The 17,759-nt window shown below is 38.4% G+C and overlaps 2 protein-coding genes and 1 pseudogene across 2 annotated transcripts; all 3 read right to left on the reverse strand.

The window, feature by feature from the left end:
- Positions 1-1,599: 1,599 nt before the first annotated feature.
- On the reverse strand, positions 1,600-3,622 carry LOC149025900 (cationic amino acid transporter 1-like). Its single transcript, XM_089143213.1, has 2 exons — positions 3,219-3,622; positions 1,600-3,117 (listed from the first exon to the last, which is right to left on the reverse strand). The coding sequence occupies exons 1-2, from the start codon at positions 3,619-3,621 to the stop codon at positions 1,748-1,750; spliced, it is 1,773 nt and encodes a 590-aa protein (XP_088999339.1). The 5' UTR covers position 3,622; the 3' UTR covers positions 1,600-1,747.
- Positions 3,623-6,735: 3,113 nt separating this feature from the next.
- On the reverse strand, positions 6,736-8,720 carry LOC149025901 (cationic amino acid transporter 1 pseudogene; annotated as a pseudogene).
- Positions 8,721-13,409: 4,689 nt separating this feature from the next.
- Positions 13,410-15,878, reverse strand: LOC149025902 (cationic amino acid transporter 1-like). The gene is made up of 2 exons (XM_089146109.1): positions 15,339-15,878; positions 13,410-15,228 (listed from the first exon to the last, which is right to left on the reverse strand). Exons 1-2 carry the CDS (start codon positions 15,721-15,723, stop codon positions 13,859-13,861), a joined length of 1,755 nt encoding a protein of 584 aa, XP_089002235.1. The 5' UTR covers positions 15,724-15,878; the 3' UTR covers positions 13,410-13,858.
- Between the last annotated feature and the right edge of the window lie 1,881 nt (positions 15,879-17,759).

Consider the following 17,759-nt stretch of genomic DNA (forward strand, 5'->3'; position numbering starts at 1 on the left):
CACACGCTAGTTTAAAAGCTACTGAGCCTGGAAAATTTTTTTCCGTTTTTTCTTGAGGGAAAAGTTATCGTAATTTTGTAAAAAATTGAGTCGACTACGGCTTTTTTTTTTTTTTTATCAATTATCATTCTCAATTATAAGAATTTTTCATCATTTTAAATTGTTTGGCATCTACTATCTATTTTATTTTTATTTAAAATTATAAGACTTTTTGTCTATTATGGATTATGGTGAGAATTTTATTCTCTTCATTTATGTAAATGTTTACTTCAAGTTTTATAGTTAGGATGAAAGTAAAATAGTCAACATGCATTCTTTTATAAAAAATAATATTTTTTCTTTCTTTTTTTCTCTTTTCTCACTGGCCCAATATCATTTTTTAACATTTTTTGTTTTGACATATCAAATTTATTTTTTATTCCATAATTTATTTTTGACAAAATTCACTAAATCATTTTTCATTCTTGACCAATAATGAATTAGTATTTTTTTGGTAGATACCAATAACGAATTAGTACTTATTTCTTTTAAATACGTATAATAGAGAATGAGAAATGATGTCAACGTAGAGCTGTTCTGATTGTTGAAACCAACACATCTTAGTAAAAAGGTAGTGGGTTCGAACCTCGCTGAGGCACATTAATATCCCCATCACCGCTGAGGCACATTAATATCCCCATCACTCATGATACCCTCAACCAACGGAACCTTCCTGGCTAGAACATCCGCCAAGGAATTGCGGTTTTAGTAACAAAGGGAAAACTACGACAATCCTCAAAATACGAGGAAAACTTACAAATGTCCTTTAAAATAAGATCAATGCACATTGGAGGATTAACAACCTCCCCACGACAACATTGTACTAACTCCAAGTTATTTGACTCAAAAACCATTGTTTTGTAGTCCTCCCGCAAAGCATATGGCATACCTGCACAAAATGCAAGAGCTTCACCTACTAAAACTGCTCCAAAATTCAGCGATTATCTTAGACAAAAATTAACACTTCTAATGAAAAAAATGAGGTGATTGTCGATTCTATATAGTTTCGGGCTGTTTATGTTTTTTGTCAATTATCTTAGAGTGTTTGTAAAATGTTTCCAATTATATATAAAGTTATTTACATAAAGATGTAGTCAAGGTGCGTGTAAGCTAGTTTAGACTTTTCTATGTCAATATGAGAAGAATCTCTCATGCTCCATAAATGATATATAATAAGGAAAGTGATTTTCATTTTTGGTAAGAAAAAAAAAACCCATATTCACTGAACCCATATGTTTAACATAGGATATAGAAGCCAATGGCAAGAAACCCATGTAGGGTAAAGTGAAATAGAGATGGAGGAAAAGAAGAAAAAAAAATAGTTGAATGAAGTATTTGTTTGGGAGTGGGAAAATGGTTACAGGTGAGATTTAATATAATTTTTCATTGTTATAGGAAAAGGTGAAATGAGGTGTTGAGAAAAATAAAATTATGAATATCTTTGAGGGGTGGGGGAGTAAACGTTAGTTAGACTTCATTTTCACTCATTGCATTTGCAAAAAAACCAACCAAACAAACCAAACAGACACTAAATATGCATAACAGCATCTATCATACCATCTATGCTACTTGAAAGAATAATTCCCCTTCTGAAACATATCAGAACAATTCAGTCCTATATGAACAAAAGCTACAATACAGACCACACTTTTCACAAACTAAATCAAACCTACTAATTTTTTTGCTAGAAATCTTCCAATATTCACATCTACAAAGTGGGAAGATTTGCACCTTCTTCCATCTGCACTTGCTTTGCCATTTCCTCTCTTTTCTTAGTAGCCTCTTTTGCAGTGTCATATGAAGCATGAAGGCCAAAGAGGAAATAATACCCTAAAAGCCCCAGTGTCCAAATACCAAACCTCACAAATGATTGCCCATCAATTGAACCCAGAAGGAAAATATTGATGAAGATCGACAATGATGGGAACCATGGCACCAATGGAACACCCCAAACCTTTGGGTTCCTAGCCTGTGGCACAAACACCCTAAGCCCAAGTGTTGAAAGAAACCATACAAGAATTGTAGCCACAAATGGAAGCCATCCTTTCACTTCCATTGCCCATAATGTTGCAGTTCCAATAGATGAAGCAACTATCACTAGAAGGAATACAATGAGCAAGGTTTGGTGTCTTTCCGAGGTAACACCAGTCAAATAGTATCTGCGGATAAGGAGGGCGACAGCCACAAGCATGAAGATGAAGAGTGTGGAGATGGAGAGTAAGTTGGAAAGGATATTAAGGTTAGTGAAGAAAGCAATGACTGAAGTAGCAACTAACATGGTGACTGTGGCACTGATTGGGGTACCAAACTTGGGATGAACATTAGCCAAACAGGGAGGAACCATATGTGTTCTAGCAATATGAGTAAGGTACCTTGCCTGACCCATGGCACTGACTAGTAGCACACTTGTCATTCCCTTTAAGGCACCAAGGGCGACGATATACTTTGCCCATCCCATTCCAGCAGCCTTGAAAGCTATGGAGAATGGTGCATCAGGGTCAATCTGATCATAAGGCTGCATTAGGCAAAGTGTTGCTGCCATTAAGCAGTAAGTGATTGTGATGATGGTCATGGATCCTAGAAGACCGATAGGTATATCTCGACCGGGATTCTTTGTTTCCTCTGCAAGGGTTGACACTGCATCGAACCCAACATAGGCAAAGAAGAGCACAGCAGAACCCTTGAAGATACCACGAGCACCATAGGGAACAAATGGGGAGTAGTTCTTGACATCGGCCTTAGTGAGCCCTGTAATAATGATGAAGAGTATGATGATAATGTGAATTATAGAAGCAACATAGTTGAACCTAGAAGAGTTTTTGGTACTGAAAATGGCTGCAATGCAAACAGCGATAATGATGCCAACAGCAATTGGGTCTAATTGGTTGTAGTCGCTAGGAAGACTGGGGGCTGTGATGCGAAAGTCATTAGGGCTGTGGTTGAAAAGTGTTGCGAGGTAAGAGCTCCATGAGCGAGCAACAGCAGCACCACCAGCCAAGTACTCAAAGATGATGTTTCCGGCCGCAATGAAGGCCACAAAGTCACCCATCTCCACCCTAAGATATGCAAAAGACCCACCTGAAACCAAATTCAATAAAGATTAAAGCCAAAATCGAAATCAATGTAACAGTAGTAGTAAAACACATCCAATTCATTCAAATTATATAGGCTGCATGTACCTGCTGCTGGGATTTCGACCGCAAATTCAGTATAGCAAAACACAGAAAGCATGGCTGAGATACCAGAGACCACATAAGAGAGGACAACAGCAGGGCCAGCATCATCTTTGGCTTCTTGACCAGTTAAAACAAAGATACCAGTACCAATAATGGCACCTATACCCAACCACATGAGATCCCACCAAGTGAGGCTCTTCTTCATCTCATACTGGCTTCTAGCTTTCACCTCATTAAGCTCAATCTCATCAAGAGACCGAGTAAGAACTCGGTCCTTCAATCTCATTCCAGTCTCACCCAGTGCCTTGGCATAATTACCCCAACTCTTGAAGGATTCCTCAGGGAGGAAATCATCTTTAGTATAAAACCATCCTTTTCTTCTCAATGCTTCATTATCTCCCTCCATCTACGCTAAAATGATGATAAGAACATGGGTAAAAGAAAAAAAAATCACCATTAGATGAAGCCCACATACCCAATACACTCACAGAGAGGGGAGAAAGTAGACATACCTTGAGGCTTGAACCCAAGAACCGGAAAATGGATGAGACGGAGAGGAAGCAGAGTAAATAACGGATTAACAAGGAAGCAAAGTTTAGTTTGAGGTGAAACAGGCTGTGTGGTGGTAGTAAACAGTTGTTAAAAGATTCAGAATATTCAGAAGAGATAATATTGGAAAGTGGATGATTTGTTTCCTCTTGCAATCAAATAATCAAACACGCAGCATACAAGAATTTATTGTTGAGGTATTTTAGTCATACTCAATGATTGAGATTTTTATTTGTTTTGGTGTTTAGGTTTGTTGCTGCACAATCCTGTTCGTCCCTTCAGCCGGATGAACCTGCAAGAATGAGCTCGACCGTAGAAGACAAGAAAGTAATGAACAATAATAATTCGAATAGTGATGAATCTATTCCGTGCTCCCTTACCTTTTTATAGATTTTCTATGTATGAGTTTGAGTGAGACTCAAACCTTAGTTAGGTAAAGGGCTCCACCGGCCCCGCGGTGGTGGTGTATACCCAGTGAGTCCTAGCCGGTTAATGGGGCTAGCCGAAGCAACAACCTATGTATTCAAAACTAGAATCTCATGGTGTAATACTTTAAACAACCTTATGCTTAAATTCTAAACCCTAAACCTAGACATTTATGCATGTTAAGAAAACATAAAAAGGAGAGCTCCTATTGTCGGTCACTTTTCATTTTACTGCCTTAATTTTCGAATCAAAAGGAGAACTTCTTGGAAAGATATTCTCTTTTCTAGACAAAAAAAGAAAAATAGAAATTTTTTTTTATCTTCATTAATGCTTTATTATTTTTTCTAGGTAAGATCTTCTTTAATGCTTTATACATGTTACCGTCTTGTAACTTTGCAAGATATCTACTTTTCGGATTTTGCTTGGGAGCAGTGCCTATATGGGATTGCTCTGAGCAGTTCACGGTGATCAAGATGAAAAGTTGGGTGCTAGATTAAATCCTGGCCATAGATTTCGTTCATGTGCTATTTAAAACTTCTAAAAGTGAATTTTTCCGGTTTTCCCACCTAACCCAAACGGTTCAGTTGAGTCAAACCTACCTAATGGACCAAACCGAATAAGCTCCTCCAAATTTCAAAATCTTAAATTCATTCCCAAACCCATCCGTCTTACTTCGAAAGATGAGTTCTCACCTTCCCAGACGACTGAGAGCTTCAATTGGTTGGTTGTAGGCCTCACTTCCTTTTTGCTTCAAATCCTTCAGATCTCTCATTGCCTGTACCGATCTTACTGTCATGTTGTCATGCATGTTGTGTGAGACAACCCAAGGGAGCTCATGCATGCATTAACATGTACATCAGGTACAACTGGGCTAGTCTGGATTTGTCTGGATCGGCCCATGCTGAGACATATATGTTTGCCCATGCAATCACTAGACATACACAATAAACTCCAGCACCAACATACAATGCCCGTTCTATATGTATGTATATACATGTGAGATTTAATTATGCTGTTTGAGCCTCTTCATTCTATATAAGGATCAAATGATTCATTAATAAGGCAATGGAGTAGTACCAACTTGTGTCATCATCTCTGAACGTTCTTTAATTTGTTGCTTATATTACTTAAAAGAGTGATACATGCTTCTCTAATCGAAGTACGTTAAGGTTTGGCACTATCCCTATCAAATGGGCCTTATTTCTCTTAGTATAAATCACATGGGTCTGCCTTGTTGGGCTTAAACAAAAAATAGCATGGGCTCCTCATTATTTACATATTATGACGGCCATTGTTGTTTTCATGCTTTGCCGCCTGAGCATGGTTGACAACTGACAGTGAGTGTGGGCTATAAGGGTTTGTTAAGACCACAAAGGGCTGCACTTAAAGAAACAGAATTGAAGATATAGTAAAGGGAAAAACTCTCTTAGTGCCACTCATCTTCGTAGACCTTGTTGTAAGCCTATATGGCTCGTAGAGTCGTAGGTAATGTTGAGGATTCTGTTCCTTCAAGTGAGACTGAAATAATTTGACCTCTGCCACCTAGAAGTTAAACTGTTGGCACTGATAAACTCGAAAGCCTATTCTCAAATAATCCTTCAAAACTGAAGGTTCACTTTTCTGCTGCAAATCTTCCAGTAACAGTTGATGCTCCCTTATTGAGTTCAAACTTTATAGAAGCTTTTAGTAGCACCCATTTGTCTGATATGATAATGGAAGAGTGTGCAGAAGAAAAAAGTTCTGATAGTTTACTCCCATGTCTCATTTTTCAACATAACAAATCAATAAGAGAGAGAGACTGAATCACTAAGAATGAACCAGCCATTAAAGTAAGCAATGGAGCAAAGGCCCATGGGATTTGGAAAACTTAAATTCTATCCCTCCCCCGATCGTCTTGCACTCGATTTCTCCATAAAACGGCAGGGAAGTTGAGCCTTGAGGTATACAACAAAGGATGTTAATGTTTTTATTTCTCGAGAGAATTTCAAGAAGAAAATCCACTCTATTCTGTATACTTTTTGAAACTTCAGTAAATGCTGGGTTTCTTTGAATAAGTTCCTCAGAGTAAATGAAATTCAAATTTACATGAGTTCATTATAATCTTACTGAAAATGTGAAACCTGTGTTCAACGGCAAGGGAAATTTCATGAGTAAACAATAGTAATGATTCTTTCCTGAAACTAAATATCACAACCCTAATACCCAAATGCAAGTTTCGGAATAAAGTTAATAAACCATGAACCAGAAATGATTCAAATTGGTTTAAAGCTGCATTGAATTACAAGAATGCCTCTTTATTGGAATATTATCTTTCGTTAATAAATTTTTTTTTATTTTTCTCCACATGAAAACTTGACCTGAGAAATGGGTGTTTTGTCTACCTCTCTATTCATATGACAAAGTTAGAATTGGAATTGCACCGTTAAAGTCAAACTGATCTTCATAAAATTATTCAGTAACTAATCATTTTGGTGTTTATGTTTTCATTTAAAATCCAAGATGATGCTCTCCTGTCTAACAAGAAAGAAATGGGGTCATACCCCACTCACCCCTCTGATTGTCCTTGTTCAATCTTTGTGGTTGTGGCTTCCAGCACTCTCTTATCCGCCAGTTCCTTCTCGGTATCATACGACGCATGAAGCCCAAAAAAGAAATAGTAAACCAAAAGCAGAACAGACCAGATTCCAAACCTGACGAACGAATCCTTTTCAATTGAACCCAGGAGGAAGACGTTAAGGGCAATTGAAGCTGCTGGAAGCCATGGCACCAGTGGCACCCCCCACCGCTTTGGCTCTCTTGCTTTCGGAACAAACACACACAACGCAAGAGTTGCCAAGAACCATACTGCCCCTGTGATCGCGTATCCAATCCATCCTTCACCTTTTGTCACACCCCAGTAAGCTGCAGTGGCAATTGAGGATCCAATAATGAAAATCAGGCAAAGAATGAGTAAGTTCCTGTGCACTGCCCTTGTCACACCACTCGCGTAGTAGCGCCGGACAAGAAGTGCAGTGGCAACAGTCATGAAGATAAAGAGTATGGAGATGGAAACGAGGTTGGCGAGGACAGTAAGGCTGGTGAAGAAGGCAATTAAGGCCGTAGCAACTAGCATGAGCACAGTGGCATTGATAGGAGTCCCAGTCTTTTCATGGACCTGAGCAAACCATGGAGTCACCATATGTGTTCGAGCAATGTGGGTCAGATACCGTGCCATGCCCATCACCATGATTATCAAGGCAGTTGTCATGCCCTTCAGTGCTCCAGCAGCGACCAGATACTTAGCCCAATTCATACCAACATTCTGAAATGCCACAGAAAATGGAGCATCTGTATCTAGCTGATCATATGGTTGCATTAGGCACAATGTGAGGGCAAGCAAGCAATAAACAACAGTAGTGATGAACATGGACCCAACCAGCCCAATTGGGATATCACGGCCAGGGTTCTTAGTTTCTTCAGCCATTGTAGCCACAGCATCAAACCCAACATAGGCGAAGAATAGAACCGTCGAGGCCTTAAAGATACCTCGGACACCATAAGGTGCGAATGGGATAATGTTCTTGGTATCAGCCTTGGTGAGCCCTGCGATGACGATGAAGAGAAGGACCATGATATGAATGCCTGTGGCAACGTAGTTGAAGCGTGATGAGCCCTTCATACTCAGGACGGCGAGGATACAGACAACGATGATAACAACCACGGCAATCGGGTCGAGGTGGCCATAGTTTTCACCGAGTGTTTCTTCAACATTTATGCGAAAATCATTGGGTCTATGGTTGCAGATGGTAGCAAAGTAGGAAGTCCATGACCTTGCCACGACAGCTGCGCTGACCAGATAATCAAGGAGGATGTTGCCGGCGGCGATGTAAGCTACGAAATCACCTAGCTCCACTCTCAGGTACGCAAAGGATCCACCTATGTGACATGCACGTCGGATTGGGGGAAGTAATTAATTAACGCATTCATAGTGTTTGATCATATGACTCAAGCAGAGATTAGATATACCTGCAACTGGAATTTCGACTGCAAACTCTGTGTAGCAGAACGCAGCAAGCATGGCAGAGATTCCGGCGACCAAGTAAGAGAGAACGACGGCAGGCCCAGCAGCATCTCTTGCTTCGAGACCAGTTAGAACGAAGATTCCGGAAGCAATAACGGAGCCAATGCCAAACCAGATCAGATCCCACCATGTGAGGCTCTTCTTCATCTCATGCTGACTCCGACTCTTCACCTCTGTCAACTCGGTTTCTTCCAGGGATCGACTCAGAAATCGATTCTTCAATCTCATTCCTGTCTCGCTGAGTGCTCTACCATAGTTGCTCCAGCTCTTGAAGGACTCCTCAGGGAGGAAATCATCTTTTGTGCATGAACACCCTCTCCGCTTATTCATTCTTCCCCTTTCCCTAGTATCTCGTCTGCTTCCACCAGTTCAATTGCGAATTCCGAAACAACGAATTACAACAAAGTTTTGAAATTTGCAGAGTTGTGAGGGAAAAGAACATGGAATTCCTCGACAGCTTTAATCTGTAAGTTTTAAGGCATTTTTTCAGTTAATATTGAAGGAAAGAACTTTCAAACACGTTGAAATTCTTGCAGAGTGATTATTGATGGGGTTTGAAAACCAAAAAACCCATAGATTCAATGCTTTCTAGTTGTCAAAAAATGATTCAATTTATTGCCAAAATGAAAAGGAGTCAATTATTAGTTACCAAAAAATAGATTCAATGTATTTTTACCAGAGAAATGATAAAAACAAAAATTCAATGCATTCACACTTAAAGGACCATTTTGACCAACATGAATTTTCATTTATTGCTACACCGGTGCAGGATACAATACCCAATAGAGGGAGAAAAATGACTAACTACCCTTCTTTTTCTTTTTCTTTTTTTGAATTACCACTAAATAATGGATCTCTAGGGAGAATAAAATCTGAAATCATAATATCCGACTAAATTCAAATCCGATTCGATTCCCTTTCTGCCCCTCGTTTTCTAATCAATTCCCCCCCTCTCCAGACTCCTCTTTCTTTCAGACTCGGTATGAACTTGCACTAAATGATCTATTTAATTCACATCGTTTAGCATTGACTACTGTCATTTTCGGGCAATTTTTAGAGAGTAATTGACATTGAAAATTGAAATTTTGAGATTTGAAAATCTTGACTTGTTAGAATGTGTTGACCATAACAACAAAATTAGTGCCGATTAGAATCTGCTGGGGTGTTTTTTAATTAATGGACAACGCCAGCGGAATGAGATTTTAATCTCGATCGTCCATGTTTGAAAAATATATTTTTACATTTTTTGAAAACAGATGGTTGCGATAGAAATTTTCGTTGAAGTCGAGCCCGTGCGGACCACCACACTAACACTACTTTTTTTTCACCATATATATATTATGTGGGACTATGTTTGAGTATAATAAAATAAGTATTCAGGCTCAAAAAAATTTGATGAGAGCAGACATCCGAAGTAATGGCGTGCGTATTTCACAAGTTCTTCAAAATTAGCGAGTTCTAGAATCTTACCCAAAAAATAAAAATAAAAACCATCTAGGCCTTGCAGATGCCTTGGACTAGACCTGTAAATGAATAGTCGTAATCCGCCTCGCATTCGTATTCGTTTAAGGGTATCCATATCTAGAATTTTTCTTATTGGAAAATATCTGTATGTGTCTGCTAAGCAACCGGATTCGATTCGGATTCGGATAATTGCTTACCGCATTGGATAATATCAGAATAAAAATTTATCCAAAGAGAGTAAAGTATTCAACATTTTTTTCTTTGAAAAGAGATGATAATAGGATTTGGATACCGGGAATCGGTAACCGGATAATCAAAAATTGAAAATTATCCGATTAAAGTAAACTATTAAACACTTTTCTCTAAAAAATGGGCTAATAATCGGATTCCAAAACCGGTAATTGGTAATAGAAAATAGAAAATTACCATAAATAAATAAATGACAATCACCAATCAATAATCGGATTGAATTATTATCGGATATCCGATAAAGTTTTGGATTCAAATTTAGATGCTTTCTTTAAATTTCTACCGGATTCGGATACTCGTGTATCCGAGCCAAATCTGATCCGTTAATTGTGTATCGAAAACATTTAACGGCATCGAACCGCACTGTCTAAAACCACACCGCACCGTTAAAATTCGGTATGGTATGTCGAACCGAATTTTTAGGTTCCGGTTTTAGGTACTCATACTGTTGGTATGTACCAAAACCGTACTAACTTGTTACCATACCAAATTAAGGAAAATAAATGTAATTTTACAATTAAAACACTTTACCATTAACCCTATCCCTAATTCCCTATTTCAATTTTTCATTTCATCATTCACCCTTCTTTTTAGATTTACTTGCTTTGTCTTTATTAATATCAGATTAGATCGATTGTTTGATTGCAATTTCATTAGGATCTTAATAAACTAATAACAAAAGTGGCATGGATTCGTTCGTACTAAAATTGTACTGCACTAGGTACCATGTTTAAACGGTTTTCCCACACCGATTTAATACCGAAACCGTACCGATTGACACTATAAGGTGTATATGAGATAATATTTTCGGTGGTGTAAGCCTTGGTGAGCCCTGCGATTATAACGAAGAGAATGACAATTATATGAATGCTTGTAGCGACGTAGTTGAACCGCCATGAGCCTTCAATTCATACTGAGGATGTCTAAGAATGAATACAGGCGATGATGATAACCAGCATGGCAAACGGGTCAAGGTGGCCGTTGTTTTCACCGAGTGTCCACAGAACCCCACACACGCACCCGACCAACCTTGACTCCATCAAGACGAATCCCACAAAAGGCAATTGTGAAGTTTTGAGTTTAATTTACTTAATAATAAAAAGGAACCAGTGAGGCGGAGGAAAGTCAAAAACCGTGGCAATTGTAGGAACAATGGGACACCGACTCCCCGTTAGAGAGCGCGGTCCCAAAACAAAAACACCGGGGAAAAAAAAATTTAAAATTTTTTAAAAAGGCCCCGGGGCCCATTGTTTTGTGGTCGGTAAGCCGTTAGGGGAGCTGATCCGGACTCCAAGTTCAGCTCAAGCTGCCGGTCCCTCACACGATTCAATGCTTTATAATACTGAAAGACCATATGACCAACATGAATCTTTATTGACCTTGCATGCGGTGCATGAATCATTCCGTCTTAATTTTTTGCTTGAACTAGAGTAAATGATCCAGCACTAAATGATTCATTTAATTCTTTTATTTCTTTTTTTGGAAATTTATTTATTGAGGAAAAGTCAATGCTATAGAGATACAATGCTCGAGCCTTTTGTGCATCCAGTTCATTCAATCGCTAAATGGATGATGGATCGTAACATGCTTTAAAATATCTGAGAGTCGCCAATGGAGGGGTAGTAGGATGGTTAGGACCCTAACTTCTCAATGGAGAAGTCGTAGGTTCAATCCCTGCAGGCAGCATAGTAATATCCCTATCCCTATATATAAAAGTACCTTTATACCCAAAAAAAATCTGCAAGTCTCGATCAGTAAAATATTTATAGTTTCAAAGAAAAATCTTTAAACATGTACTTGCAAAGCAAAAAAAAACTAAGGAAAATCAAAAAATTCCAATAAGCAAAGTTCCTTATTGTAGACTCGCAGTTTCTGAGTTGTTTTTGGTGAGATGGTAGAGCTTTTCTTCATCAGTAGTGGAAGCAAAGTTCCTTATTGTAGACTCTCAATTTCCGAGTTGTTTTTGGGTGAGATGGTAGAGTTTTTCTTCACCAGTTGAGATGGTAGAACTTTTCTTCACCAATAGTGGCAATGGAGTTTTTGGTAATTAGCAAGGGGGAAGGAAGATCTCCACTCATTCATTCAATTTCTGCGGAGTGGCGTGACCCGCAACAAACGAAGGGGGAAAAAACTTGCAGTAGCCCTATTTTAGTATTATGGTAAGCATAAGCTATTGTTGTAGGCTCGCTTTTAATCGTTGTAGGTTCGTTGTTTCGCTCAACAGAAGAGTACACACGTTAGCTAGCTCAAAGGAAAGTTCATTTTCCAAATTTGAAATTTGCATTTAATACCATCTGATTGATGTTGTAAAACTTCTCAATATGGTGTTGCAATGCCAAAAAGAAAAAATCTGAATGTTCTTTGTTTCATTCTATGGTTTTTTGTTTTATTCTACCATAATTATGATACCTATGCCGTAGAGAACATAGTTATGATACCTATGCCGTAGAGAACATAGTATCTGCATCAGTCAAAACCTGAGAGCAACCATCTAATATTAAAAGAAAATGATAAAATGAAGGGGAAAAAATGATAATTAGTTTACTCTCATATCTCATTTCTCAACATATTGAATATCAAGTGGAGAAACTGAATTATTCATGGATAAAAATAAGAAATGTCAATAGAAAGATATTTTCAAGAGATAGACAAAGAAATAATGGAGCTATATGCTGGTGGGTTTCGAAAAATAAATTTCTCAAAATAATTAAAATTCAAGTTTACATGATCATGAATTCATTAGATTGGCATTGAAAATGTGAAACCTGTGTTAAACGGCAGGGCTGGGTAATTTCTACGTGCAAATAATAGTAATGAACCTTCTACTCAAAAAATAAATAGATAAATAATCTTTCCAGAAACTATTTATTTCAATATATCCAAAAACATCTATCTCTTTTGAATTTCGAATAAACCCATGAATCAGAAATGATTCAAAATTTGTTAAAGCTCCGTGGAATTACAAGAATGCTCCTTTAAGGGCATATTATTTTGTCATCCTAGATTATTTTAAAAGGCACATATTTAAATTGTTTAATTTTACTCATTTTTTCAAATGAAAACTTAACTTGGGAAATGGGTATGAGTGTTAGTGTCTACCTCTCTATTTATAGACAAAAATAAAAAGTCCAATTATATTTTAAGCTAAAACTAATTGTTAAAAGTCTTTTTTTTTTTTTTTTTTTTTTTTGGTATTAAAAGGTATTTATTTAAAGGAAAAGTCACGAGGGAAGTTACAACCAGAAGTATCATAATACAAGTGCCAATGGATAAGAGGGGGTGGGGAGGGGGATGGGGGAATGGGTGATTGTGAAGAAGCTGCAAAGGAAGCAAGGCTATCAATCACCCTCTTTAGCAATGACGAATAAAGAAAATAACAAGACAAGCAAATTTTTACTTAGTTCGACCTTTACTATAAAGAATCTAGGTCCACCATATGAAAAAAAGTCTTCAATTCACAAGTTGCTGATGAAGGATAATACTAATTATTTTTAAACAAAGAATACAAGATAGAGATCTACAATTTCAACATTCCTATTATATGTATAAATAGTCTATTTTATGCTACTCCCATCGACTTACATTCTTTGGCCCATGGTCTTTTGTGTTAGTCTAACACTAAATAATCTACCTAAAATTAAGGAAAACCATTAAGTAACTAATATGCTTTTGGGGTTTATATTTTCATTTAAACCCCAAGATGATGCTCTCCCGTTCAACATTATAGAGATGGTTACGTACCCTATTCACCCATATTGTCTCTGATGAACAATCAAACTCTACCATTTGTTGATACTTTAACTATAATTCAATCTCTTTTTGATCTGTTGGAGATAAGATCAATAAGGATATAACTAACTACGGAGGATTTGGATTTGAATTTGAATTCAGAGACTTATCCTTCACATTGTCCTTGTTCAATCTTTGCCGCTGTGTCATTGAGCACTCTCTTAGCTGCCAATTCCTTCTCGGTATCGTACGACGCATGAAGCCCAAGAAAGAAATAGTAAACCAAAAGCAGAACAGACCAGATTCCAAACCTGGCGAATGAAGCCTTTTCAATTGAACCCAGGAGGAAGACGTTAAGAGCAATTGAAGCTGCTGGAAACCATGGCACCAGTGGCACCCCCCAGCGCTTTGGTTTTCTTGCTTTCGGAACAAACACACACAACGCAAGAGTTGCCAAGAACCATACTGCCCCTGTGATCGCGTATCCAATCCATCCTTCACCTTCTGTCACACCCCAGTAAACTGCAGTGGCAATTGAGGATCCAATAATGAAAATCAGGCAAAGAATGAGTGAGTTCCTGTGCACTGGCCTTGTCACACCACTAACATAGTAACGCCGGACAAGAAGTGCAGTGGCAACAGTCATGAAGATAAAGAGTATGGAGATGGAAACGATGTTGGCGAGGACATTAAGGCTGGTGAAGAAGGCAATTAAGGCCGTAGCAACTAGCATGAGCACAGTGGCATTAATAGGAGTCCCAGTCTTTTCATGGACCTGAGCAAACCATGGGGTCACCATATGAGTTCGAGCAATGTGGGTCAGATACCGTGCCATGCCCATGACCATGATTATCAAGGCAGTAGTCATGCCCTTCAGTGCTCCAGCGGCGACCAGATACTTGGCCCAATTCATACCAACCTTCTGAAATGCTACAGAAAAAGGAGCATCTGTATCTAGCTGATCATATGGTTGCATTAGGCACAATGTGAGGGCAAGCAAGCAATAAACAACAGTAGTGATCAGCATGGACCCAACCAGCCCAATTGGGATATCACGGCCAGGGTTCTTAGTTTCTTCAGCCATTGTAGCCACAGCATCAAACCCAACATAGGCGAAGAATAAAACCGTCGAGGCCTTAAAGATACCTCGGACACCATAAGGTGTGAAGGGGGTAACGTTCTTGGGGTTAGCCTTGGTGAGCCCTGCGATAACGATGAAGAGAAGGACCATGAGATGAATGCTTGTGGCAACGTAGTTGAAGCGCGATGAGCCCTTCATACTCAGGACGGCAAGAATACAGACGATGATGATAACAAGGACGGAAATTGGGTCGAGGTGGCCATAGTTTTCACCGAGTGTTTCTTCAACATTTATGCGGAAATCATTGGGTCTATGGTTGCAGACGGTAGCAAAATAGGAGGTCCATGACCTGGCTATCACAGCTGCTCCGACCAAGTAATCAAGGAGGATGTTGCCGGCAGCGATGTAAGCTACGAAGTCACCTAGCTCCACTCTCAGGTACGCAAAGGATCCGCCTACGTGACAAGCAAATTGGTCATTTCTCAATTGAGTCTCTGCGTTTATCCGGAATATATGAATGCATCCAGGTGTTTGATCATATGACTAAAAGAGAGATTAGATATACCTGCTACCGGAATTTCGACAGCAAACTCTGTGTAGCAGAAGGCAGAAAGCATGGCAGAGATTCCGGCGACCAAGTAAGAGAGAACGACAGCAGGCCCAGCAGCATCTCTGGCTTCGAGACCAGTTAGAACGAAGATTCCTGAAGCAATGACGGAGCCAACGCCAAACCAGATCAGATCCCACCATGAGAGGCTCTTCTTCATCTCATGCTGACTCCGACTCATCACCTCTGTCAACTCGGTTTCTTCCAGGGATCGACTCAGAAATCGGTTCTTCAATCTCATCCCTGTCTCGCTGAGGGCTCTACCGTAGTTGCTCCAGCTCTTGAAGGACTCTTCAGGGAGGATATCATCTTTTGTGCATAAACACCCTCTCCGCATATTCATTCTTCCTCTTTCGCTAGTATCTCTGCCTTCCACAATTCTCTGTTTTCACTCAGATTCAATTGCGAAATCTGATGCAAAGAATTACAACAAAGTTAAGGAAATTGCAGAGTTGTGAGCGATTCCTAAACAGCTTTCCTCTTTCTTTCTTTCTTTCTTTCTTTCTTTCTGTTCTGTTCTTTTCTTTTCTTTTCTTTTCTTTTCTTTCTTTTCTTTTTTTTTTTTTTTTTTTTTTTTTTTTTGGGTTAGAAGAACAGCTTTACTTGAATGTTCAAAGAAAGAACATTCAAGTACTTATACTAGGAACTCTAGCGGAGTGAGTGATGGGGTTTGAAAACAAAATAACTAACCGTGGGCCTGTGCAAGTGCAGTTCAATGTATTAACGAAAAGAAAGGAAAAAATTGAATGCATTCTGATATTAAAAGACCATTTTGACCTACATGAATCTTCGCTGACTGCTAACCGGTGCAAGATACAATACCCCGGTTGAGGGAGAAAAATGACTAATTATTTTTTTCCTTTTTTTTTGGTAAATAGATTTTTTATTAAAAAGCAGAATAACTACAAAGAAAACCACCCAGTTGGCAATACACTACACAACCAAAGATCGGGTAACGGCTAAACTGTCTTACTCGGAATAGACAGATCCTTCCTAGCTAGGAAATCTGCCAAACCATTGGCATCCCAACAAACATGAAAGAAGTTACAAGCTGCACAAGTGGAGGATAGAAGTAATGTATCCTCCAAAATACCCTCAACCTCAATAGGAATATTTTCATTTTGAGAAATTAAAAAATAAGCCACATATTGGTTATCAGTAAAGACACAAAAGCCGACGAAAACCTCGATCAATGACATCCATCTAAAGCTTCACGTATTGCTAATGCTTCACTAGAAATCACATCATGGAAATGTAGAGGTTGAGAAACTACCAGAAGGACCTCCTTTGTTGAAGAGATTAGAGCATGACCAATGCCTCCTGGATTACCATCCCGAGATAAACTTGCATTACAAAGAAACAAAAAATCTTAATCCTAGCAATAGTAAAACAATTGGACAACATAGTAGATGATGAATGCAAATTTACTTGAGATCCAGAATGGTTCTGCAAAGGAGAATACGCTACTTGTTGAATGGAAGATGATGAAATTGTATGCTGCTGAAATTATGAGAATCCTCTATTAATATTAGTAATAAGAACTAGCAATAAATGATCCAATTAATTGGCTTGCTCTAGTTTGAATTAATTAGCAATAAATGATCCATTTAATTCACATCGTTTAGAATTGACTTGAGTCTGGCAATTTTCAGAGAGTAATTGACATTGGAATTTGAAATTTTGAGATTTGAAAATCATGACTTTGTAGAATATGTGTAGTTCATAAGAACAAAATTGATAAGAGCACACATCCAAGGGGATTCACATCCTCTGCAATTCTTTTCTCTACAATATCCTGTAATTCCCTCATAGGATTGTGCCATGTGGCATTTAAGTAATCCAACGGTCACCCAACAAATTAGAATTTAAATAAAATTCAAATATATGGGTGGGTTTAAATAAAATTTAAATTTAGTTTGAATTGGGTAATCGTTGGATTACTTAAATGCCACGTGGCACAATCTTAGGAAGGAATTACAGGAAATTGTAGGGAAAGGAATTACAGAGGATGTGAATCCCATCCAAGGTCTCTGCAAGTCAATGAGTGATCTTCTAGAAGATATCAAATTTTGTCAATGCAAGATTAGTAGAGTGATCAAATCCATACATTTCAAAGGAGAGGTCATGGGTTCGACCCTTGCGGATGATAAACCTCCCCCTAAAGACGTAATCGAGGTGCATGTAAGGTGACCCGGATGAACCTCAAATACCAAAAATATATCAGATCCACATTCTCTTCAATTCCCACTCCTGCAATTCCTTGTAATTCTTATTTAGGATTGTGAAATGTGGCAATTAATTATTCAAGGGTTACAATTGAAACACAATTAGAAATTGAATCTAATAAATCCCTAAAATTAAGTTTTAAAAAAGAAAAAG

The sequence above is a fragment of the Hakea prostrata genome, chromosome 2, assembly GCF_041222555.1.
Source record: "Hakea prostrata isolate BN-2017 chromosome 2, UWA_Hpros_2, whole genome shotgun sequence".
NCBI classification, from domain to species: domain Eukaryota; kingdom Viridiplantae; phylum Streptophyta; class Magnoliopsida; order Proteales; family Proteaceae; genus Hakea; species Hakea prostrata.

Excerpts from the sequence above, each read along its gene's own strand:
- LOC149025900 (XM_089143213.1), bottom strand. The coding sequence starts at position 3,621 with ATGGAGGGAGATAATGAAGCATTGAGAAGAAAAGGATGGTTTTATACT. Across the intron at positions 3,118-3,218 it reads GGTCGAAATCCCAGCAGCAG|GTGGGTCTTTTGCATATCTT; the intron begins GTACATGCAGCC and ends ATTTGGTTTCAG.
- LOC149025902 (XM_089146109.1), bottom strand. The coding sequence starts at position 15,723 with ATGAATATGCGGAGAGGGTGTTTATGCACAAAAGATGATATCCTCCCT. Across the intron at positions 15,229-15,338 it reads TGTCGAAATTCCGGTAGCAG|GCGGATCCTTTGCGTACCTG; the intron begins GTATATCTAATC and ends CTTGTCACGTAG.